General features: G+C 47.3%; 1 protein-coding gene across 1 annotated transcript in view; it reads right to left on the bottom strand.

Annotated features, from left to right (window-relative positions):
• Positions 1–21,876, bottom strand: part of TULP3 (TUB like protein 3) — a 39,695-nt gene that overhangs the window by 12,030 nt on the left and 5,789 nt on the right. The window contains exons 3-6 of the mRNA XM_034760851.1: positions 11,448–11,610; positions 8,337–8,513; positions 1,655–1,785; positions 214–423 (exon numbers count right to left, since the gene is read on the bottom strand). Coding sequence (XP_034616742.1) covers positions 214–423; positions 1,655–1,785; positions 8,337–8,513; positions 11,448–11,610 — 681 coding nt within the window. The remainder of the gene's footprint in view (positions 1–213; positions 424–1,654; positions 1,786–8,336; positions 8,514–11,447; positions 11,611–21,876) is intronic.

The raw sequence follows: 21,876 nt of genomic DNA on the forward strand, positions 1-21,876 counted from the left end.
TCCTACTTTTCACAAGCTTTCTCCTTTCAGCTCCAGGTTCCTTTCCCATTTAAGCACTGCTCCACAACACACCCAAAGGTTTTGTACTAGAAGTTCAGTAGCCCAGGGCAGGGCCAGCTCTAGGCACCAGCGTTCCAAAAATGTGCTTGGGGCAGCAAAAAACCTGGAGCCGGCCCTGGCTCAGGGCTGGAGACTGTGTGCTAGTCCCAATACCTTTCTGTTGTCGTCCCTTTCCAGGTGCATATAGTAGGTGGGGAAGAGGCCTCGGTCCATTCCTTTCTTATCTCTAGTGATTCGACACTTCACTGTAATGCCACGGGGAGCAGGGCGTAATGCAAACTCCTCCAAGTTCTCCACTTCTCCCAACTGTGCATCTGTCTCTGGGGATGCAGTGCAGGAAGCACCTGTGTCCTGTGAGAAGACCTATCCCATTAGGGAAGTGAAATCAGGTCAGAGGCCCTAGTAACCCAAGAGAAGAATGGCCTGTTGGGTAGGAGGCTCCCATATCACAAGAGGAAAATGCTCGGTTGGGGAAGGGATGCTGGATCAGAGATCTCTGTGTTTCAAATGCTCCATTGAGAAGAAGAAATCAGGACAGAAGTTTCTCCTACCCTGGGAGAAGAATACCCCTTTAAGGCAGGAGAAGCTGAGCTAGAGTCCCCAGTAACTAGAGGGTAGAATGGCTTGCTAGGGAGGGGACGCAGGGTGTTCTATTCAAAGGGAGGAATGTCCCTTTTAGTGTAGTATTCATCACTAAGCTAAACTTGAAATGTATTGTAAAAAAAAGACAGGATGAGGAATAGCACTTTCTGATCAGTCCGGATCCTGGAGTGGGACAGGCTGGGGAAAACCACGGTATGATGGTACGGCTAAAACCATCAGTGTGTCTATGCTTGCTCAGACTGTATCTAGAGTGGAATTAACTCTCCCCATAGCAGGAGTGAGCACTAGAGGAACAGTGACAACAGTCAAGATGCAGAATATCAAGAAAGAGAGACAGATGGCAGTGGAAGCTAGTGGAGGACTGGATATGAGGTACAGAAGCCAACACCCTGGCTTCCCTCTGGATTCAGGTCTGAGCACACTAGCTATAGGCTAGGGGCTGGAACTAGCATGTTTTAACACTGAGGTACTGTAACTGGGGGTCAGCCACTCTAATGGTTAGAGCTTGGGGCCAGCCAGCCCTGTTCATTAATGAGGTGCAGCTGAGGAGGAGGGGAAATTACGTGTTCCCTACAGCCAGGCTGTCAGTAAGGAAGGAGAAGTAGGGGAGCAGGAGCATCCAGGAGTTCCCTGGAAGAGGCTGCCAGAGTCCCCTAAAAGGAGAGGCTGAGGGAATCTGCTGGGGGGGGACAAGGGGGGGGGGACAAGGGGGAAAGTCCTGGGAGACAGTGCTCAGCCAAAAGAGCAAGGAAGAATCCTGCAGTAAGTCCTGAAGCAGAAGTGACAGAAAGGCAAAAGTCCCTTAGGTGGAATGAGGACTGTTTCTGTTAAGTTTTTTTGCTTATGTCTGGAAAATAAAACTGTGCCTGGAAAAAGACTTGGTTGTGGGAGTGAGTCCTTTGTGGTCTGGACGCAAGCCAGCACCTTACACATGGGCACTAGAAAGCATGGGTCTGATTCTCATTGAGAACACGGTTTTCATGACACTTACTGTAGCAGATTTCTGGCTGGTTGCGGAACTAGGCCTCTCAGATTCAGAATATGGTGAATGTGATCTTGACCTCTTTCCAGCTTCTTCCTCCTCTTCAGTGTCCTCATCGAAATTCAAACTGCCTGAGATCCCTGTCAGAATGCAGGACTAGGTAACCTCTAATGGAAGGTGTCACAAATGCACGGCATCACCAATTCACATGTCCCTCAATTACCTTCCCTGCTCCTAGCCTCACTTTAACCCACAACATACCTGCAACGACTATTTACATGGAAAAGTAATATTAGGGTAGTAATGATTCCCTTTCAACTGTCTTTAATGCAATAAAGATAAAATGTTCAAATGGGGCGACTTAAAGCTAGGCACCTAAATCCATATTTCCACATCTCTGAAAATCAGACCATTTATTTGGGTACCGAAATAGGAATTCGGTAGCCTAATTTCAGGTACTTATGTTATATAAATTTATTTTTACATATTTCTCTGATGCTCCTTGCTGTAGTTTGTGAGACTGAGTATCTCACAAACATTATGTTATTATGAATTAATCCTTATGTTCCTAGTGTGAGTTTTCCTCTTGTGGGATATTGCTTTCTGAGCCTTGAAATCCATATTACTAGTGACACTTTAGTGAAATGAATAAAAAGCTGTCTGGCTTTTATTAATACATACACATGATATACCATACTGCTTAGTTTATACGTTCATTCAGTTAAATATGCCCACGTGTAACAAAAGCTGCTCGCACAATTTTCATTTGGATAGAAGGTTTGGATAGAACTCTTGTAAATGGTTTTCCTGATGAATATGGTATTCTGAAAAGACCTTAGGAAGAAAACAAGGATTGGGATGTAGTGTGACCATGTCTATAAAGAAGGCAGTGAATGGTGTCTACTATGAGCACACTGAGTTCTTCTATTCCTCTATCCCAAGTGATAGCCTGGGAGAGGTGGAGGAGAGAACAGGGAGACATTGGTTTAAAGGCACTGAGAAAATTAAGGTCCCATGGAGGAGTGGGGTTCTGTATGAGGGGGGAAACAAGTTGTGTAAGCCTGTAAGTAATCCAGCCATGGTAGGATGGGCAAAAACTGAGACCTATTTCTGATACCCATTGAGGGCTTCTAAGTGCCTTGGAGGTTGCTGAGTGACCCCCTGAGAAGCCAGTCATCCAACTGTGGGAATATTGTGATACCCCACTGACATACGTGGGCCGCTATTGCTGAATGGACCTTCGTAAAGGCACTCAGGGCCTATTACAAAACATAGGAAACGCTTGTGGGAGGAGTGGATACCTACATGAAAGCAGGTGTCCTGGAGGTCGAGCAATGAGCCAGTTTCTCAGATCTAGGGATGTAAATTATGGTGGCTAGGGTCACTATCCTGAAGCATTATGAAATGACATAGGTATTCAAATGTCTGAGATCAAGGATCAGTCTCCACCCTCTACGCCTTTTGGGGACTATGAAATAGCTGGACTAGAACCCTCTTCTGATAAATTCAAGGGAAAGTGGCTTGATTGCCCCCAAGAGCAGGAAAGATTGGATCTCCTGCTTTAAGAGCTCCTCATGAAAGAGGTCCCTGAAAAGAGACAGGGAAGGGAGGTGGGTGGTGGTGGTGGTGGTGGTGTATGCAATATTCCATGTCACCCACCTCTAATATCCATTTGTCTGAAGTGATGTGCTTCCAGGCAGGTAGGAAGTAGAATATTCAATCACTGAAAGTGGGTGGAATGGTAGAATTGTACAGCAGAGGATCTGGGGAAACAGGATGTGCGATCCTCTTGACCAATCTGTCAAAACTTTCTCTTAGAAGAGGGTGCAGCTTGGGTGGTTGTAGGGGGCGAGGGAGTTGTCCTCTTTTGTGAGGTTTGGATCTCCTCCTCAAAGGCTCCGAAGGTCTAAGAAAGCCTGGTGTGGGTGCTACTTGAACGGTCTGGAATGCTGTGCAGCTTGAGACCTGCTCAAGTGTCTTTTGTTGCAGGCATATAAATTCCCAGTGACCACAGCATTGCCCTTGAATCTTTAAGGATGTGAAGTGAAGAGCTTGAGCCCTTCAGAGAGAAGGTCTTCAGTGGTATTCTGCACCTCTTTCAGGAGTCCAGAAGGCTGAAGCCAAGATGCTCTTTGCATATCCACAGTAGTAGCCAGGGATCTAGAAGCTGTGTCAGCGGCATCGAGAGCGGCCTGCAAGGAGGCTTTCATGATTAACTGACCCTCAGAGACGAAGGACTGAAACTGTTTTTTTTAGTCTCGTGGCAGGCATTCAGTAAAGTGTGGTGAACTTGGAATAACCGTTAAATAATAATTTCACTGTCAAGGCCTGGTAGTTTGCAATTCAAAATAGAAGAGCTGCTGATGAATAGCTCTTTCTGCCCAAAAGGTCTATTTGTTTGGCCTCTTTATCCAAAGGAGAGGGTCTGGAGTGAGCTTGATGGTTTCCTTCATTAGCCACGTCCACCACCAGGGAATTAGGGGTGGGATGGGAGAAGTACTCCATTCCCTTACCTGTAATAAAACACATTTTATCTCCCCGCTTGGGTGGAATAGTGGCAGGTGTTTGCCATAAAGTACATGAAGGCAATAACAGTGCCTCATTAATTGGTAGGGCAATTTTTCCCTGAGGGGATGATATTTAAAATGTCCATCAAGGAATGTTGAGACTCCTGGGCCTCTTCTAGCAGGATCTGGAGGGATTCCATCAGGTGTTTCATTAGCTCCTGGAAAGCCCTAAAGTCATCAGCAGAAGAGGGCAATGGTGGCATTACAACCTCATCTGAGGAGGAGGAGGAGGACTTGGCTGATAAGGGTGAGCTTTCCTCCATCTGTGGCTCTTGCTCCTCTTGTACCGATGGGGCATATGGCACCGAAGGATGGTCTGTCAGTGCCTGTGAATGATGCGGTACTGGTGGGTGTTGGGGTTTCTTTCTGGCTGGTACCCTCCAAAACTGTTCCACAAAATGCCCCCAGGGGTTCCAGTAAGCCCACTCAGGAGGGGGATAGGTAAGGGGTCCCCAGGGATATTCATATCCCAAAGGTCTAGGGTATCTGGTGGGCTCCACAAGGTCCTCTTCAGTAAATGGACTCAAGAAGGGTGTGACAGTTCCAAGGTAGAACCCTTTACAGAGACCTCAGAGTCAGAAATATCATCCCCTGGGCTAAAGGGGGTGGGGGCCCTGAGGCATTGGTGCTGGTACCAAGTGTTGGAAATCAAGTTGCAGCTGTCAGTGCAGTACCCAAGAGAGAGATCTAGTAGAGCTCCTTAGTAAGGGAGACCCTGTTTTATCCAAAATGAGAAGATCTTCCAGGGAGAAGAATCTCGAGGGTGGTCGAGAGCTATGATAGCCAATGGTGCTGGAGCTGGGATGTGGATCGGTGCCAAGGAGGAATTGGTGCATGCAGTACTGGCGAAGTTGACGGAGCAGTTTCTTTGACATTGGATGGTACCGGAGTGCAGGTAGAAGCCCTGCGTACATCAAGGTGCTGAGCGGTACTGGATGGTACTGATGTAGGAGCCACTCTGTGCATGGAAGACTTTTCTGCACATGACTTCTTATGTGGTACTGTAGTGGGGCAGTTGCCCCACTTTGGCAGACAAAGGATTAATAGCAGCTCTTGGAGTGGCTGCACAGAACCTGGCCAATCATAGAAGGCTTAGAAGCAGCCAATCAGGGCCAGGCTGGGCCCTATATAAAGGCTGCAAAGCAGAAGAGATATGAGTCTCTCCCTGACAAGCAATGGGAGAGGACTGGCTCCCAGGGCTAGCACCTCAGAACAGCACTGGGCAGGCTCAGGGCAGCAGAGGGAAAGCTCCAGCCTGATACCTGCCAGGCTGCAGCCCCTGCTAAAAAAGGGGCCGAGAAAGTGCAAGGGCCAAAGGGAAGTGGCCCAGGGAGCATGAGCAGTAGAGGGGAAAGAAGGAGGGCAGGACATGGCTGCTGCCAGAGGGTCCCTGGGCCGGGACCCAGAGTAGAGGGTGGGCCTGGGTCCCCCCACCTCCCTTCCACTGCACCTGGCTGTGGAGGAGCATGGCCCAATACAGATTGTGGCTTGCCCCTGCAGCAAGGGGCTAGACTTTGGAGCTGCAGTTGGCCACGAAGGCAGGTGCAGACTGAGGACTGTGGATACCCCCGGAAGGGGAGAAAACCGAGTGGGGCACAGCTGGAGGGCTGTGTCCAGAAGAGGACGCCGCAAGCCAGGGAGCAATGCAGGTCCCAGACAGCACTGCAGAGCAGAACAACTGGTGAGACACCATCTGCAGAGGGTGCTCCATTAGCTGGACAGAGCTAATTCCTGGAGCAACCAGCAGGAGGTGCCACAGTGGTGAGTGTGCAACCTGTTACAGGTACCAATGCTTTGGTACTGATTTCAGTCTGAGACTCCAAGTGAAATTGGTACCAAGGTGTCAGTACTATATAAGAAGAGGGATGGGTTACCCCTTAGGGGACTCAAAGTCTCCCAGGACTGAGATTTATGGGGTGACCTACCACTCTTCTTTGTTTCCCTGGTAAGAGTCTTAGAAGTCGCTGTCTCTGGGGTGCTGCCAAGGTTTCAGCAGTCACCTGAGCTGTCTGAGATGCTGAGGCTGATGTGCAAGGGGGGAAGCAGACCCCTCAGAAGCTAAGGAGTGTTCCATTAAGCAAGGTTCAACATAGCCTCTGTCTTTTCTACACCTGCCTTTAAACCCTGAGCAGACCTTGCCCTTGATGGGAAGTGAGTCTCTCCGAGACACCACAGAAAACTAGAATTCCTGTTGCGTGGGCAGGGCTTAAGCCACACTGTCTTTGGCATAATCTGGTGCTAATACACTAAACCAAAAGCCCTGAAGCAGGGAGGGAAGAGATCTCCCTTTGAAACCACAACTGTTCTGAAATTAAATAAAAATAACAAAACAATAAACTAAGTAAATAATTAAACGGAAAAAAAATTCACAGTAAGTGAGAAAGGTGGGAAGCTGTAGAACAGCAGACACTAACGCTATGTCTACATTACCACCGGATCAACACTCCAGCAATCGATGCACCGGGGGTCGATTTAGCAGGTCTAATGAAGACCTGCCAAATCGACCGCAGATCGCTCTCAGGTTGACCCTGGTAGTCCACCCTGAACGAGAAGAGTAAGGTAAGTTGACAGAAGACTCTCCCATCGACCCAGCGCGGTGCAGACACCGAAATAAGCCGACCTAAGCTATGTTAACTCCAGCTACGTTATTCAAGTAGCTGGAGTTGTGTAATTTAGGTCGACATACCACGGTAGTGTAGACATCACCCAAGTTTTGCTCCGTCTCAAGCCACAGATGGGTTGAGAGATAAATGAGTGACAGTGGGTCTGCACCTCCCTACATGACCTCATATGGGAGCATGAGGAGCTGTTATGTAGGCTCAGGCCTGCAGATGCTGCTTTACGGTCTCCAGTCAAAAGTGCACAGCACCCACAGGGCATATACTTGAACAAGAACTGAGAAGGAACTTCTGTGAGCTTCCTGGGATTTATACTTGGGGTCACACCACTTTATTTTATGATCCTATCTGATTTTTTGTGGTAAGTAGGGTTAGGAGTGGGAAAGCACAGGAAGTGCTGTAGTACATGGTTTTGTTGATCCTGTAAATTGCATTCTTCTCTACAAATCAATATTAAACCAATGTCCCAGTATGGTATTGCACATACAGGGCATTGCTGGAGGTGCTGTGTTTTGGAGGAGATATAAAGCTAAGTTCTGGACTACTTGTCAATAAACATCCCAAGGCATATTTTGAAAGAGGAAAGGCGTTAACCCTGGCGTTCTGGCCAAATTCTAATCTGAGTACTTACATTCTGCCTCCCTAAATTTCCCATGTAATTTCAATCAGTTATTCTCTTGCACTTCCTGTCCTAACTCTTGTGTAATGTTGCTGTTCATGGATAAACAACTGTTGCTTCTGAGTGGTAGATGACACGATCCTTACAAATTACTGCATAACTCATAAGTTAAGTCTTTTGGGAACCTTTTAGATGACAGGCACTGCAAGGTAATGTAAACTGATACTCAAACGACTTGGTATTCATTTTTATTTCACTGTAAAATGTTTAGACAGCACGCAACTAACAGACTTCCTGCAGTACTGGCATGGATGTGATACACTTGGCAGACGTGAACACTCTGATGAGAAACTGCTCAACAGGACACAGTATTTGACAATAAACCTTTACGCATATTTTCTATAACAGCTGTTTGGGATATCCTCTGAATCAGGAAGAGCACCTTTCCTGCAGGTCTCCTGAGCAGTTAAGTAATTACTGCATTGTTGGCTGTGGAGGTTTCTAATACTTAAGAACTATATTGTGTTGTAACAATATTACTACAGATAGGTACATGGAATAAAAATGTCCTGGACTCTGGCAAAACCAAGAGAGGCAATTTGTGACAACTTCCTTTGGAAAGACCAGAAATTATACGGAATTTCTGTAATCTTTTAAAACGTGATAGATATATACCAGTTCGTATTAGCATTTTAGACAAGGGAATGACTCATCCGCCAATGTATGTTCTAGAAATTGCTGGCTGCCTTTGTGTATGGAAACTCACAGGCACACTTGTATTGTGAGAGGATTCCTCATAATTTTTAGTTTTCTAATGAAATAAAAAATATAAACTGGGAAAACCTGACAGAGACCCCGTCCAAACCCTGCATATAGCCAACTCTCACCTCGTTTCTGTAGGATTTCTTGCAGATCTGGCTTGGCAGCTGTATCTATCAGGGTCTCCTCATCATTGTCTTGATCTGCATCGTCTTCTGTTGTGGAAGATCCTACGGAGAGGATTTGGAGTTTGGTCCCTAAGTCTTGGACTTCTGGCTTCAGGAAGGCAGCTGGGCCATCAATGCCTGCAGGCAAAAGTGAAACAGAATGGAGAAATCTCACTGCTTTTGTAACTGACTGCGTTAAGCATCACAAGAAGGCATCTCATTTCACCTCTCCCTGCTCAAACACCCTTTCAGAAAACTGATGCATCTGAGTGCCCAGACATTTTCCAAAAGGGGGGGGGAAGGCTGTCTTCCCAAAAAAGCACTTTACAGGATTATGAGTCGGGAGTCTAGATTCTAAATCTGGCTCTGACAGACTTCCCGTGTTACCTAGGGAAAGTCATGTTAACCTCTCCAAGCCTCAGTTTTCCCATCCCTAAATGGGGATGATGATACTTCCATTTTCACAAGGTGCTGTGAGTTTAAATTAATTGATGTTTGTAAAACACATTGAAACGCCTAGATTTTTTTTTTTTTTTTTAAGCCTTACTCTCCACAGTAGTCATGTATCAGAAGGGTAGCCGTGTTAGTCTGGATCTGTAAAAAGCAACAAAGTCCTGTGGAACCTTATAGACTAACAGATGTATTTGAGCATAAGCTTTCGTGGGTGAATACTCACTTTGTCAGATGCATGTAGTGGAAATTTCCAGAGGCAGGTATAAATATGCAGGCAAGAATCAGCCTAGAGATAACGAGGTTAGTTCAATCAGGGAGGATGAGGCCCTCTTCTAGCAGTTGAGGTGTGAACACCAAGGGAGGATAAACTGCTTCTGTAGTTGGATAGGCATTCAGTCTTTGTTTAATCCTGAGCTGATGGTGTCAAATTTGCAAATGAACTGAAGCTCAACAGTTTCTCTTTGAAGTCTGGTCCTGAAGTTTTTTTTCTGCAGGATGGCTACCTTTAAATCTACTATTGTGTGTCCAGGGAGATTGAAGTGTTCTACGGGTTTTTGTGTATTGCCGTTCCTAATATCTGACTTGTGTCCATTTATTCTTTTACGTAGGGACTGTAGTCATGTTCTTTGTTAATCACCTTGATGTTAGTCTAGGAATACTCCACTATGTAAGTCACAGTAAACTAGGAGTTGTTCACAGCTGTAAGCAAGATGCCAAACTATATGTAGCCACCACCTGGGTTTCTGATGGAACCAATGTACCCAAGGTTAACCATATAAAGCAGCTGTGATACTGCAGTTCTTGTCACAGACACTTTCACAGAGGATGCAGTATGTGTCAGGGATATGGAAGAGTGAAGGTTGTTTGGGGTACCTTAAAACAAATTCTAGATAGTCTGGAAATGCAGAGTTAAGTGCAGTCTTTGCTTTGGATTTCTTGGCTTTCTGGTGTTTTTGTATTTTAAAACTGCAACAGTTTACTCAGGTGTTTTACCTTTGGGTTACTGACACATTTACAACCTTCACTCCATCTTAAAGATTCTTGGTCTGAAAATATAAAAGGGGAAGCTATCCAATTTTCATCTCTCTTTCCTCTGAGTTCTGTAGTATCTAGTTTTGTGATTCAGAGGCGTTTTTATTCTCTCCTGTCTCATTTCAGAAGCGCTCTCTCCAACCAGAAAGTTTCTCTCAATCTGCTTTCTCCCAGTTAATTCTAAGCAGGCTATCAGTCCAGCAAGTGCTACAGCTGAAGTCTCCTCTCACTCTTCTCCCAATCTGCAGCCACTGATCCACAGAACAGGAGAGACGTTTAAAGAGATGGGCTGCCAGGAGACAAGATATTTCTAGGAGCAACCACTAAGATTAATAAATTCATTTTTATCCTTTTTAGCTCATGGTCTTCCTTTAAGGTGTATCACAAAACCCCAAGGCATACCTGCTACCTCCCTGATAGGTTGGAGGATCCTGGCTCTCATGGTCCTTTTCCTGATACTTTCACAGGATTGTGGGGCTTTCACGGTTCCCTCCTATGCCCCATCATCTGTGGGGCTTCCTGGGCTGTGAGCTCATCACTGCCTCCTGCTACATCACTGTCCCCAATGGTTCTTGCCACTATTTCACTGTCATGCTGTGAGACCACTGAGCTCTTGCCACTGGCTCCTTGCTTTCCCACAGTGCCTATAGCTTTCCTTTCTACCAACACTTCGCTGCTATGTTGCTGTCCCCTCCCTGCCACATGCAGGGCGCACTGATCCCAAAATTTAGGTCTTGCCACATGGCAAGGAGGTAAATCTAATGGATCCTGTTTGCATGTCACAGGGACAAGACTCTGAAAAACTTCTCTCACCCAAACACTTGAATTTGTAATTTGAGATTAGGGTGAATTACCAAGATAGTGGAGAGGAATTCCAGAACTGAGATGAAAGAGAATGCAAAAATCCCTGCCACCAGCAGAGGGCAGTTTACTCCCTCAGAGTGTCAGCAGGAATAGGGCTGTGGCTGAAACCCAATGTGTATAAGGAACGCCAGTGGAGACAGGGGAAACGAAGAAAGCTAAATTCAATATTAATCAACCCCTGTACTGCCTTCCCCTCCCCAATCAGCCTATCATGGCAATTTTTGAGAACTCTGTCTTAAGGATAGTGCATGTTCCTGCTATTCTTTTATTCTGTCCTCCTTTTCTCTTACTGCTTCAGAAAAATCCAATAAATTTCTCCTGCTCCAGATTTATAACTCCCTACATTTCTGGGAACACTACTAAAGTACCCAGGAAGTGAGGAAACTAAACAGTTCCACACACACATTCAGCCAGATGGCTTTGGTCCAACTCTAAGGAGAGATCATTCAGAGGTGGATAGATTTTCTCAGTCTAATTAGCTAATCTGACACTGGAGTCCAGTTCAGGTTGAGAGTTTTTTTTACAGCGCAGTGTTGCTTAGCAGCAGATGAGTGACAAGGAACAAATGAATGCTGTAGTGCTGCTCTTCTTTTGTACCCAACAAAATCAACCCCTTTAGTTTCTCGCCCACCCATTCCCCTGGGGAATGTAAATGTGATCACCCCTAAGGTAAAAACAAACTAGCATTAGTAAGAATGTCTGTTGATCAGGAGGGCTACATACCATGCAGGACAACATCGCTGTGAAAAGGGGTGTGGGTCTCAACTAAGGGAGTCTGCTCCTCACACCCTTTGGGCTTTGATCTACGCAGCTTTGCTTCTGGATTTGGCTGCACCATCAAGGGCTCAAGACGTTTCTTCCTCTGCTTCTTCTCCAGAAGAGCTCTCTAAGAGAAACAAAGGAAATGAAGTAAGGATGAATAGCCACACACACACGAGAGTAGGAGGCAATGCATAGTCCCTCCCTGGCCATTGGCAACAAAGTATTTTATATTGGAACCACTATGAAGTCTGAAAAGCTCTGGTGTGCTCTGATAAGGATGTCACACTTCAGAATGATTCCACTATGCAGACTTCACTGATGACTCTGGAGTGAGGCACTCACTTGAACTCTCAGATTTCATTGCTGGCAGCCAGGGGTCAAGGCACCACCTTAGACTGCGACCTAATCCTTGGCCATCAGCAATCTTTTGTCTTTGTATCCAATATAAACTGCCATAACTCTTTAATTCACACAGAGTTAAATTTAGCAGATTTATTCAGTATCCACTATGAAGCATTTCACAAACTAGAATTAGCGATACAAAACACGTCTCATGGTTTCATTAATCACTGTCCGCAACTTACCTATTTAAAACTGATGGATAGGATAGAAATGACAACCCATCAGGGCCCTCCAGCCTCTCTACAGTAGCTCTGATTCTATGACTAAACATTCTGTCTTTTTGAAGAACATCTTCAGTTATCAAATTTCAGTATGTCAAATGTGTAATAGTACAGATAAGCTAATTTAATATTAAATGCCGAGAAGTATATTTGTGCAATATTACTTTTGCATGATTAACAATTCAAATATTTTATAGTGAAATCTTAACACAAGGTTGCTCTATCAAGACTTTTAACCATATTTGAGGACTTGACCCAGGAGCAAGCTGGAACAAAACATTTCTAAGAAATGTACAATTTTGACCGAAAAAAATGTTGATAAGAAAACAACCCAGATGAAAAGGGAGAGGGATTTGGACAAAAATTAACTCTCTATGGGAAAGGAAATTATTAAAGAAATTCATCTTATGACAAAATGCCAGCTTCCTACATATCCCCTGACCTGCCTACTTAATACCCTATTAAAGGATCTACATTTTAAACAGAATGACAAATTAATTTCTTTTTATTAGCAGCTATATTTTGCATTGCACATTACCAGACAAATGTAACTGCTCCTCCTATGGAACTGAGGTAAAGCAAAATAAGGACTGTCCTTGAAATGGGAAAGCTTTCACAGCAAGTATGTACACAAGAGAAGTGCCAAAAAGAGAACGGGTGTTTAGAAATGTGGTCATCCTTTTTAATGTACTCAGATGAGGAGGACTCTCCAGTCAGCAAGCCAGGATCTTTAGCCAGGTTCTTTGACTATTAACCTGATGTTACATAGGAATAAGTAATGTACTATGTAGTATGTTAACATGTCGTAGTAACTTTGCCTCAGTAAAAAGGTTAAAAAAAAAAAACCCAACCCAAAACCCACACATCGCAAAATGCCAAAGTTAAGCTTGAGACCACACCTCTCTCCCTGCTCCCTTGTGCCTCTGCATTACAATGTGATACAATCTTCAATTACACTGTGTAACAGGTCAAGCACTCACCACCACAGCACCTCCTGCTGGTTGCCTCGGGAATTAGCTCCTCAGCCTCAAAGTGCCCCCTGCTGGCTGGTGTCTCTCCTGCCTCAAGCCCCATGTCCCTCCCAGACCCTGGTGCCCTTTACCTTGGGGTTCTGCCCACAGCAGTATCCCCACAGTCTGGGTCTCCCCTCCCAGGGGAACCCCCAACACTCTATAACCACCTTGCCTCAGTGGCTACTGCCAGTCATCATCTAGCCCCCATTTACTGGGGCAAACTGCAGTCTGTAATGGCCACTCATCACTGGCAAGGGAGTTGGACCTGCTGCCTTTCTTGGCCCAGCTGTCTCCCTGCAGCCCCAGTACCTTCTTTGGCCTTCAGCAAGGCCTCAGCCTGGGGACTCGTCAGGCCAGAGCTCCCGAGCTCTTCCTGCCCTTCCCCAGCACTGTTCTGCTTCAGGTACCCTCTGCTCCCAGGCAACAAGGTCCTTCCCACTCCAAGGCTGGAGTGAGACTGACCCAGCTCCTCCCTTAGCCCTTATATCAGGGCCGGGTGTGACCACAACTGTGGCTGCTCTTAACCCCTTTTCTAATTGGGTCCCAGCCACAGCCCTCTCCAAGGGCTGCTTTTAACCCCTGCACTCCTGGCAGCTGCCCCACTACACACTGCCACATACTATTTCTCAAAACCTCACTCTTCCAACTGACATTGCTATTGCACTCAGAGATATTATTGTGACTCAGCAAAACAAGTCAGGACTTTTACAGGAAATGGACTCTCTGATAGGAGCTGGCATCCCCAGAGGAGACCTCACAACTGGCAGCTCTCAGACACTGGAGGTCATAGATAGGACAAGAAGGAGTAGAAGCTACAGGGGGAGTCAAGGATGTTTCAATCATTCGTGTTGAGCTAACTGAATGACAGAGAACTTGATATACCAAGTGAACTCATTCCTTGTGATACAAAGCTGAATGACAAAATTAGCCAGAGTCAAATGAACTATGAATCCCAATCTTAGTGTCAACATATATAAGCCTGTCACTTGTGATGTCATAACAAGTGATAAAGTAAACAAGTTCTAACTTAAATAATTAAGGTAAGACGCTGCTGGACGCATGCGGGTAACTGTGACGAGAACTATGCTTGGTACAGAGAGTTACAAGGTCTGTGAAGGAAAGTGGAGAATCGGATTTTAGTACACTGTAGTTCATCACTAAGCCAAATGGGATGTTCTACATGTGTACAAGTCACTTCCACTAAAGACAGATCATCTTAAGAGCAATCTGAAGGTTGTTCTCACTGATGATAGTCCCCACTTCTCTCTCCACATACTCCTTAAAGTAAGTAGATACCTGGATGGAGGTGTCCTTCTATCATCATTCCCTTCCAAACCTACTAAACTACCCTCTCTTTTTTTGTCTCTGGTGATGGCTCTTTCCCTGCACGTATTCTCAATTGCAGAGCTCAGTTCTTGGCCCTTTGCTCTTTTTTATCTCTTATGGCAAGTTTCCTCAGAAGGTCTGGGGTGTGCACACTGTTTCTTTAATTGCATGATCACATATGAAGGCTAGATTGAATGTCCTGGTTTATTATCCTAGCACTGTTCATGAGCACTGCCCCACATGAGCTAGTTTGTTGTTGTGTTGGTATTCCTGAGGGCTAGGCTACATGGGTTGCTGTTACTCTGATATTATTTGAGAGTCATGTTCTCTAGGATGGTTTGTTACTGGGTTATTTTGGAACCTGTGCCGTCCAAGTTAGTTTGTTATTGTAACGTTACACACAAAGGATAGCCTGAACATTAACAGTATATTTTATAAGTATTAAAATATTGGTTTGGAAGAAGAAACTACATAAGAATTAGAGAAACTTTGCAAATACATATTGAAGGGCAAATTTACGCTACTGATTGGTAGTCAGACCCTTTACCAGAAATTCAGGTCTGCTGGTTCTGCAGCTTTACAAAATATATAACCAGGCTCAGATCACAGAACATACCAGTATATTGTTACAAGACTAAAAAAAATATATATATATATTCCATAATCATTCAAGAGCAGGAGGAAAGGAAATACGAGGAAAGGAAATGTCATTGAGCAAGACAGCAAGAGTCAACAACACATTATCCTCAAAATAAATATGAAACAGGATCTGTCACTGACATTTCCTTTATCTGACAGACAGAAGAGGAGAAGGGAAGCAAGAGAGACATTATACATGCAGTAAGAATATACCCAGTTACTATAGGCATCGGAGATTGAATTTGGGGGCCAGTATCTGATACCAGTAAACTAACTCTCTAAGAGCAACCTCACTGATTCTTCTACTAGGCCAGGTTTTTTAAAGCATTTTAGTGTTTGCTGCCCTATAAGTTTATTTCCATCTTAGGCCTAGTCTATACTTAAAACTTAGGTCAACATAGGAACAGTGCTCAGGGGTGTGAAAAATCCAAACCCCTCAGTGTAGACATGGTTAGGTCGACAGAAGAAAGCTTCCATTGACCCAGCAACCATCGCTTGTGGAGGTGGAGTTACTGCAGTGATGGGAAAACCCCTTCCATCGCCGCAGAGTGCGGCTATACTATGGTGCTACAGTGGCACAGCTATGGCACCGTAGCCATGCTGCCGTAGCGCCAGTAGTGTAGACATAGCCTTAGTACAGTACAATTCTGTTTTAACAAAGGGTTTATGGGACACACCAAAACTTTGAGAAAACAGGGGGTCTGTATACGTGGGACAGTATTTCATCATGCACACTTTCATTTAACAAAAACTTTTGGTTAACCAGAAGGTAGAAAAAAAATGGAATAATACGGTCATTTGTTTTAAAAGAGTTTCTCTCTATTTCTATGTTTGATTAAGGCATGGAAAATGTGCTGCCTCACTGTTATTTAGGTAAGCTTAGCAGAATTTTTTGTTTAATAATTTTGATAGATAGTATCAATATTTATTTTTAAGCATTGTTTTAGATTTTTTATCTATTTAAATTTTCACAGTTGTGAAATTATGGGGGAGGAGAGGTCAGACAATAATTATTTAATGACAGTATATGTTAAGATTTCAAATGTTAAAGCTACCTAAATGGTGCCTCTGCTCAGGCTGCACTAAATGCTAGCGTAACACCACAATATAATAGATGGGAATATTTTTTCGTCCCTTTGAGTGTGTATGGTAAAATCAATATTTACCAACATTTACCAATACAAATCTAATCCCCCAAGCATACATTGAAGGCTGTTAGAGAGCAGTTCACTTTGTTTGAACGAGATGGCATAACAACTCTATAATCAACATTGCTAAGTGTTCTTTTAAAAATTCTCTTAGACTGATGTGATGTCCAAATAATAGAATTGGATTTTGTTTACTTTTGGCTAATATCAACTCTTTCTTCCATCCCTATATTATAATGGAGATTAACGTACTTTAGGGAAAAGACACAGGAGCAGTATGCTCCATTTGCCCCGATAAGATAATGAAAGGACACTGGTTATCATGATGCATTTGACACTTTGGAAACATTATATATTAAAAACTTTCCATGACATTTTACTTTCAGGCTACACAGGATTCCTGAAAATTCAGAACACTGTGAACACAGGAAACAAAATAATAATACTGAGTCTATCAAATTTCCAGCAAGCTGCCCAGGGAGTTAGGACCATCAGATCTAGCATAACACAGCAGACCAATGGGCCATCCAGTTTGGTTTTCTGTGCCTTAGGGGAAGACGCAAGCCCTCTAATAAAGCACGTGAGTGTGCAATACTACACCATTTATTTATTAATAATCGTCATCGTTTTTATCGCAACCACAAATGTGCTAGGCACATCACAGAAAACATAAAAGGCAGATCTCTGCTGTGGAAAAAGTTGCTCCCTGAGCATCATCTGGTTAACTGTTTAGGTCCTGAGTCCTGTGGCTTAATAGATCTTTAATTTCTATAATAGCTGGGATAAACATTGCAAGATGAAAAAAGCCTGTTTAGTGTGTGGTGCACAATATATGACCAGCATGTGGCCTCTCACAGTGCCCCTGCAACCTGCTGCTTACCTCTCTCTTTCTGCAGAATTTAAGCTTCTATTTATTAAAAAAAATAGACCAAAATTTTCAGAAGTGTTTAAAGGTAAAAATTTAAATCTACATGTACATACCTAAATAAGAGGTCTAATTACCAGCACTGCTGTGGACCTGCAGCTCTAACAGATTGAAGTTCCAAAATTTGTCACAAGTCTCTAGTCACTATAGTTTTGCAGAGAACCTTCTGAATGCAAACAAATACAGTTCTCTTTAAATGTGTCTGCAAGCAGCCTAAAACAGAACCTCAGAGAGGTGTGAACTACTCCCATCCCTCTACTTAGGTTAGCCCCATTGCCTAACAACATCAAATGACATGTAGTATTGTACTCTCTTTTATTTTAGAAGAAAGATCCAAAGTAAGTACTCTATCCAGTGTCTTTGGTTAATCAGACATTATTTGTAGAACCTAGATAGGGAGAAATCCTGTTCGGTCTGAGTGGTACAACCAAAGACCTAAACCCTTCCACTGACTTCTTTAGGCCCTGTCTACACTGGCAAGTTTCTGCGCAGTAAAGCAGCTTTCTGCGCTGTAACTCCCAAGGTGTACACACTGCCAAGCCATTTAGTGCGCAGAAACTGTGCAGTTGCAGCACTGTAAAAAAACCACCCCAACTAGAGGCGTACAGCTTTCTGCACTGGGGGTACAGCGCCGTGGTGCCAGTGTAGACACCCTGGTCGATTACAGTGCTGCCATTGGCCTCCGGGAGGTGTCCCACAATGCCTGTTCTCGCCTCTCTGGTCATCAGATTGAACTCTACTGCCCTGCCCTCAGGTGACCAACCATGAGTCCCACCCCTTAAATTCTTAGGGAATTTTGAAAATCCCCTTCCTGTTTGCTGTGTGCTGTGTGCAGTGATCTCAGTGCATCTTTCCAGGTGACCATGCCTGCTCCACGCACTTGGCGATCCTCTGCTTGGAGCAATGCCGAGCTGCGGGTCCTCATCAGCATTTGGGGAGAGGAGGCTGTCCAGTCCCAGCTGCGCTCCAGCCATAGGAATTATGATACCTATGGACAGATTTCACGATGCATGACAGAAAGGGGCCATGATTGGGACACACTGCAGTGCAGAGTTGTCGCGATGCGATGACTCACGGTGTGGCGCCTCCTGCTGGTCATCCTGGAAATTAGCTCTTCCAGCCTGGAGCACCCTCTGCAGGCTGGTGTCTCACCTGCCATTGGCCTCCGTGTCCCTCCCGGACCCTGGTATCCCTCTACATCAGGGTTCTGCCCCCAGCAGTAATCCACAATCTGGGTCTCCCCACCTGGGGGAACCCCCAACCCTCTATCCCCACCTCGCCTCAGTGGTTACTGCCAGACACCATCTAGCCCCCACTCACTGGGGCGGACTGCAGTCTATAAACCACTCATCATCGGCAAGGGGGGTTAGGACCTGCTGCCTCTGCCTATCTCTGGGCTGCCCTTCTGCAGCCCCAGTACCCTTTATAGGCCCTTAACAAGGCCTGCAGCCTGGGGTTTTATTAGGCTGGAGCTCCCCAGCTCCTTCTGCCCTTCCCTAGCACTGCTCCACCCTAGGTACCCTCAGGGCGGGTGCAAGGATGTTTCACGCCCTAGGCGAAACTTCCACCTTGCGCCTTCCGCCCCCCGCGGCAGCTCCCCATCCCCCCCCCCCCCGAGGCGCCCTCACCTATGGCAGCTCCTCCCCTCCATCCTGAGGTGCCCCTTCCACTCCCCATGGCAGCTTCCCCCGGCCCGGGGAGCCGTGCAGCAGCTCCCCGCCCCAGCTCACCTCTGCTCCACCTCCTCCCCGAGCACGCCATCACCGCTCCACTTCTCCCGCCTGCCAGGCTTGTGGCGCCAATCAGCTGATTGGCGCCGCAAGCTTGGAAGGGAGAGAAGCGGAGCGGGGCGGCTTGCTCAGGGGAGGAGGCGGAGCAGAGGTGAGCTGGGGCGGGGAGTGGTTCCCCTGGGTGCTGCCCCCCCCTTTACTTGCTGCAGGCTGCCCTCTCCGTGCCCCCCTGCCCCAGCTCCTTCCGCCGAAATGCCGATGACGACCAGGGTGGCCGAAGATCCGGCCGCGGTGGTCGCCACCGAAGGACCCAAGATGCCACCCCCCAAATGCTAGCATCCTAGGCGACCGCCTATGTCGCCTAATGGGTTGCACCGGCCCTGGGTACCCTGCTCAGCTCCCCAGGCAGCCAGGTCCTTCTCTCTCAAGAGGCTGACGAGAGAGTGTCCTCTTGAGCTCCTGGCTCACAGTCCTTTTATAGGGCCATCTGTGGCCTTAGGGCCGGCTTTAGCAAGAGCGGGGCCCGATTCCTGGGGGTGGGGCTTGCTGCAAGCCCCGCCCCCAGGAATCGAGCCGCACTCCGGCCCTGTTCGCTGGGCTTGGGTCCGGCCCAGAGCCCCTTGGCGGCCGGAGCCGAGCCGCGCCGCGGGGGCCAGGCCGGAGCTGCGCTGCAGGGGCCGGGCCAGGGGCCGGACCCAGAGCCGCGCCGCGGGGGCCGGGCCAGGCCGGGGGACTGGAGCCACGGAACCGGGGCCGGACTAGGCCGTGCCTCCCCGGAGCCCTCGTCGCACCCCCCACCACCCCGGGTTATCTGGTGCTGCCTGCCCGCCCCTGCTTCTTTTCAGACTTCCCACGAACCTCTGATTCGCGGGAAGCAGGGGCGGGGGAGAAGCAGGGGGCGGAGCGAGCAGGGGAGGGGAGGAGTGGGAAGTGAGCTGGGGGCGGGGTGGAGAGCTGTGGCGCGGGGCCCTCTTGGCGCAGGGCCCAATTCAGGCGAATTGGCTGAATCGGCCTAAAGCCGGCCCTGTGTGGCCTGATTGGGGAGTGGCCTCAGCTGTGGCTGATTCCCCAATCAGCCTTTCCCCAACCACAGCCCTCTCCAGGGCTGCTTTTAACCCCTCCGGGCAGGAGCAGGATGACCACCCCGCTACAAGGGTCAAAGTGAAGGAGCTGCAGAACACCTACCACAAGGCACGGGAGGCAAACTGCCGCTCTGGCGCTGCGCCCACGAGCTGCTGGTTCTACAAAGAGCTGGATGCAATACTCGGTGGCGACCTCATCTCCACTGCGAAGGCCACTGTGGATACTTCGAAGGCTTGCATGCCAGTTGAGAGTGAACCGAGCCAGGAGGAGGAAATCTTGGATGAGGTTGTTGAGGGGGAGGGGAACACAGAGGCAGAGAGGACTCGGAGTCAGAGATGCATGCAGCCAGGAGCTCTTCTCTACCTGGGAGGAGTCTAGCTGGTCACAGCAGTCAGAGCTTAGCAAAGTGCAAACAGGAGAGGAGACCCCTGGTAAGTGGCTTTGATTTTGGGAATCGCTGAAGCGAGTTGTTGGGGGGAGGAGGGTTGCAGAAAGCAGGCTTGTATCTGTATGATGTGCGTACCACCACATGCCTAGTCTGAGTGGTGGAACAGGTTGTTGATTGACTCCCTCACTTCATGGGAATCTGCCTCAGAGATCTCCAGGAAACTCTCATGGAGATACTGGGCAATCCACTGCCACAGGTTCTTTGGCAGAGCTGCTTTGTTTCTTGCCCCATTAAGGGTAACTTTCCCGTGCCACTCTGCCATCACTGGGAGGAGGAGAGGGGAGGGGAGGGGAGGGGAGACGACAATTGCTGCACACAGGCAAGTCGCATAAGGGCCAGGGTGGAAGCCGCAGTCTTGGAGAAGACCCTCCCTTGATTCCCTGCTCACCCTCAGCAGCGAGATATCTTCCATAATGAACACAGCCTGTGGAAAATGTAGGTACAGTAATGATTATAAGCCCCCCTACAGTGCTGGCTCTCCCCAACAGCCATATGCAAAGTGTACAGTACGGTCCTGGAACACTGATTTCTCCCGCCCTTGTGATTACTCACCATTTTGGGGGTCTTGTGGCTCATGTGTGCTTTCCTGGGGTCAGCCAGTTAGCGACAGGTATGGGAATAGTGGCTGTGTTTTAAATCACTGAATCAGTGGTCCATGTGTTGCAAACAATATTACTTCTGTAAAATGTTGCATTTTGGCTTCACAGAGATGACCTTGGGAGCCCAGCCTCCCTCTTTGTTATGACTGGCTGAACGGTTGCGCAGAATTAGAAAGTGGCCATGAAAAACTAAAGAGGACTTTCTGCGTGATGTCATGATGCACTCCACGGCCGAAAAACAACAATCGAAGGAGTGGCTGGACAGTGAGAAGAGGGACTGAAAAGAGAACGTGGCATGCCAGAACGAAGCGCTTAAACCCTATGGAGCACCAAGCAGACACGCTCCAGGCGCTACGAGCTTTTCAAACTGAGCAGCTCCGCACCCGCCCTCCCCTGCAACTGCTGTCGCTAAACTCTTTCCCATGCGCACCCCAGACACTGCCAACACACTCTTCTCAACCTCCTGGCTCCAGTCTGTACCCGCAGCATTCTACTCCTGCCCCGTCACAGCCCAGCCCTGCGGACTCCCTGTACCCACTGCACTCAACCCCTTTCCCTCTGCAGTTTAGCCCTGCTGAAGTACAGTTCCCACTGCACTGTACTCCAAAGGACAAGGTTGCATATGATATCTGGACATACACAAATCTTTAACCGTTCAGGGACCCCACCTCCTCCTAGGACCCTCCCTTCCCCCATCCCCTAGGGTTACCATACGTCCGGATTTTCCCGGACATGTCCGGCTTTTGGGGGCTCAAATCCCCGTCCGGGGGGAAATCCCCAAAAGCGGGCCCTGGGGGCGGGGAGCCGGGGGCGGGGAGCCGGGGAGCCAGGGGGGGAGCCGGGGCCGGGGAGCCGG

The sequence above is a fragment of the Trachemys scripta genome, chromosome 1 (genome assembly GCF_013100865.1).
Source record: "Trachemys scripta elegans isolate TJP31775 chromosome 1, CAS_Tse_1.0, whole genome shotgun sequence".
Classification (NCBI taxonomy): domain Eukaryota; kingdom Metazoa; phylum Chordata; order Testudines; family Emydidae; genus Trachemys; species Trachemys scripta.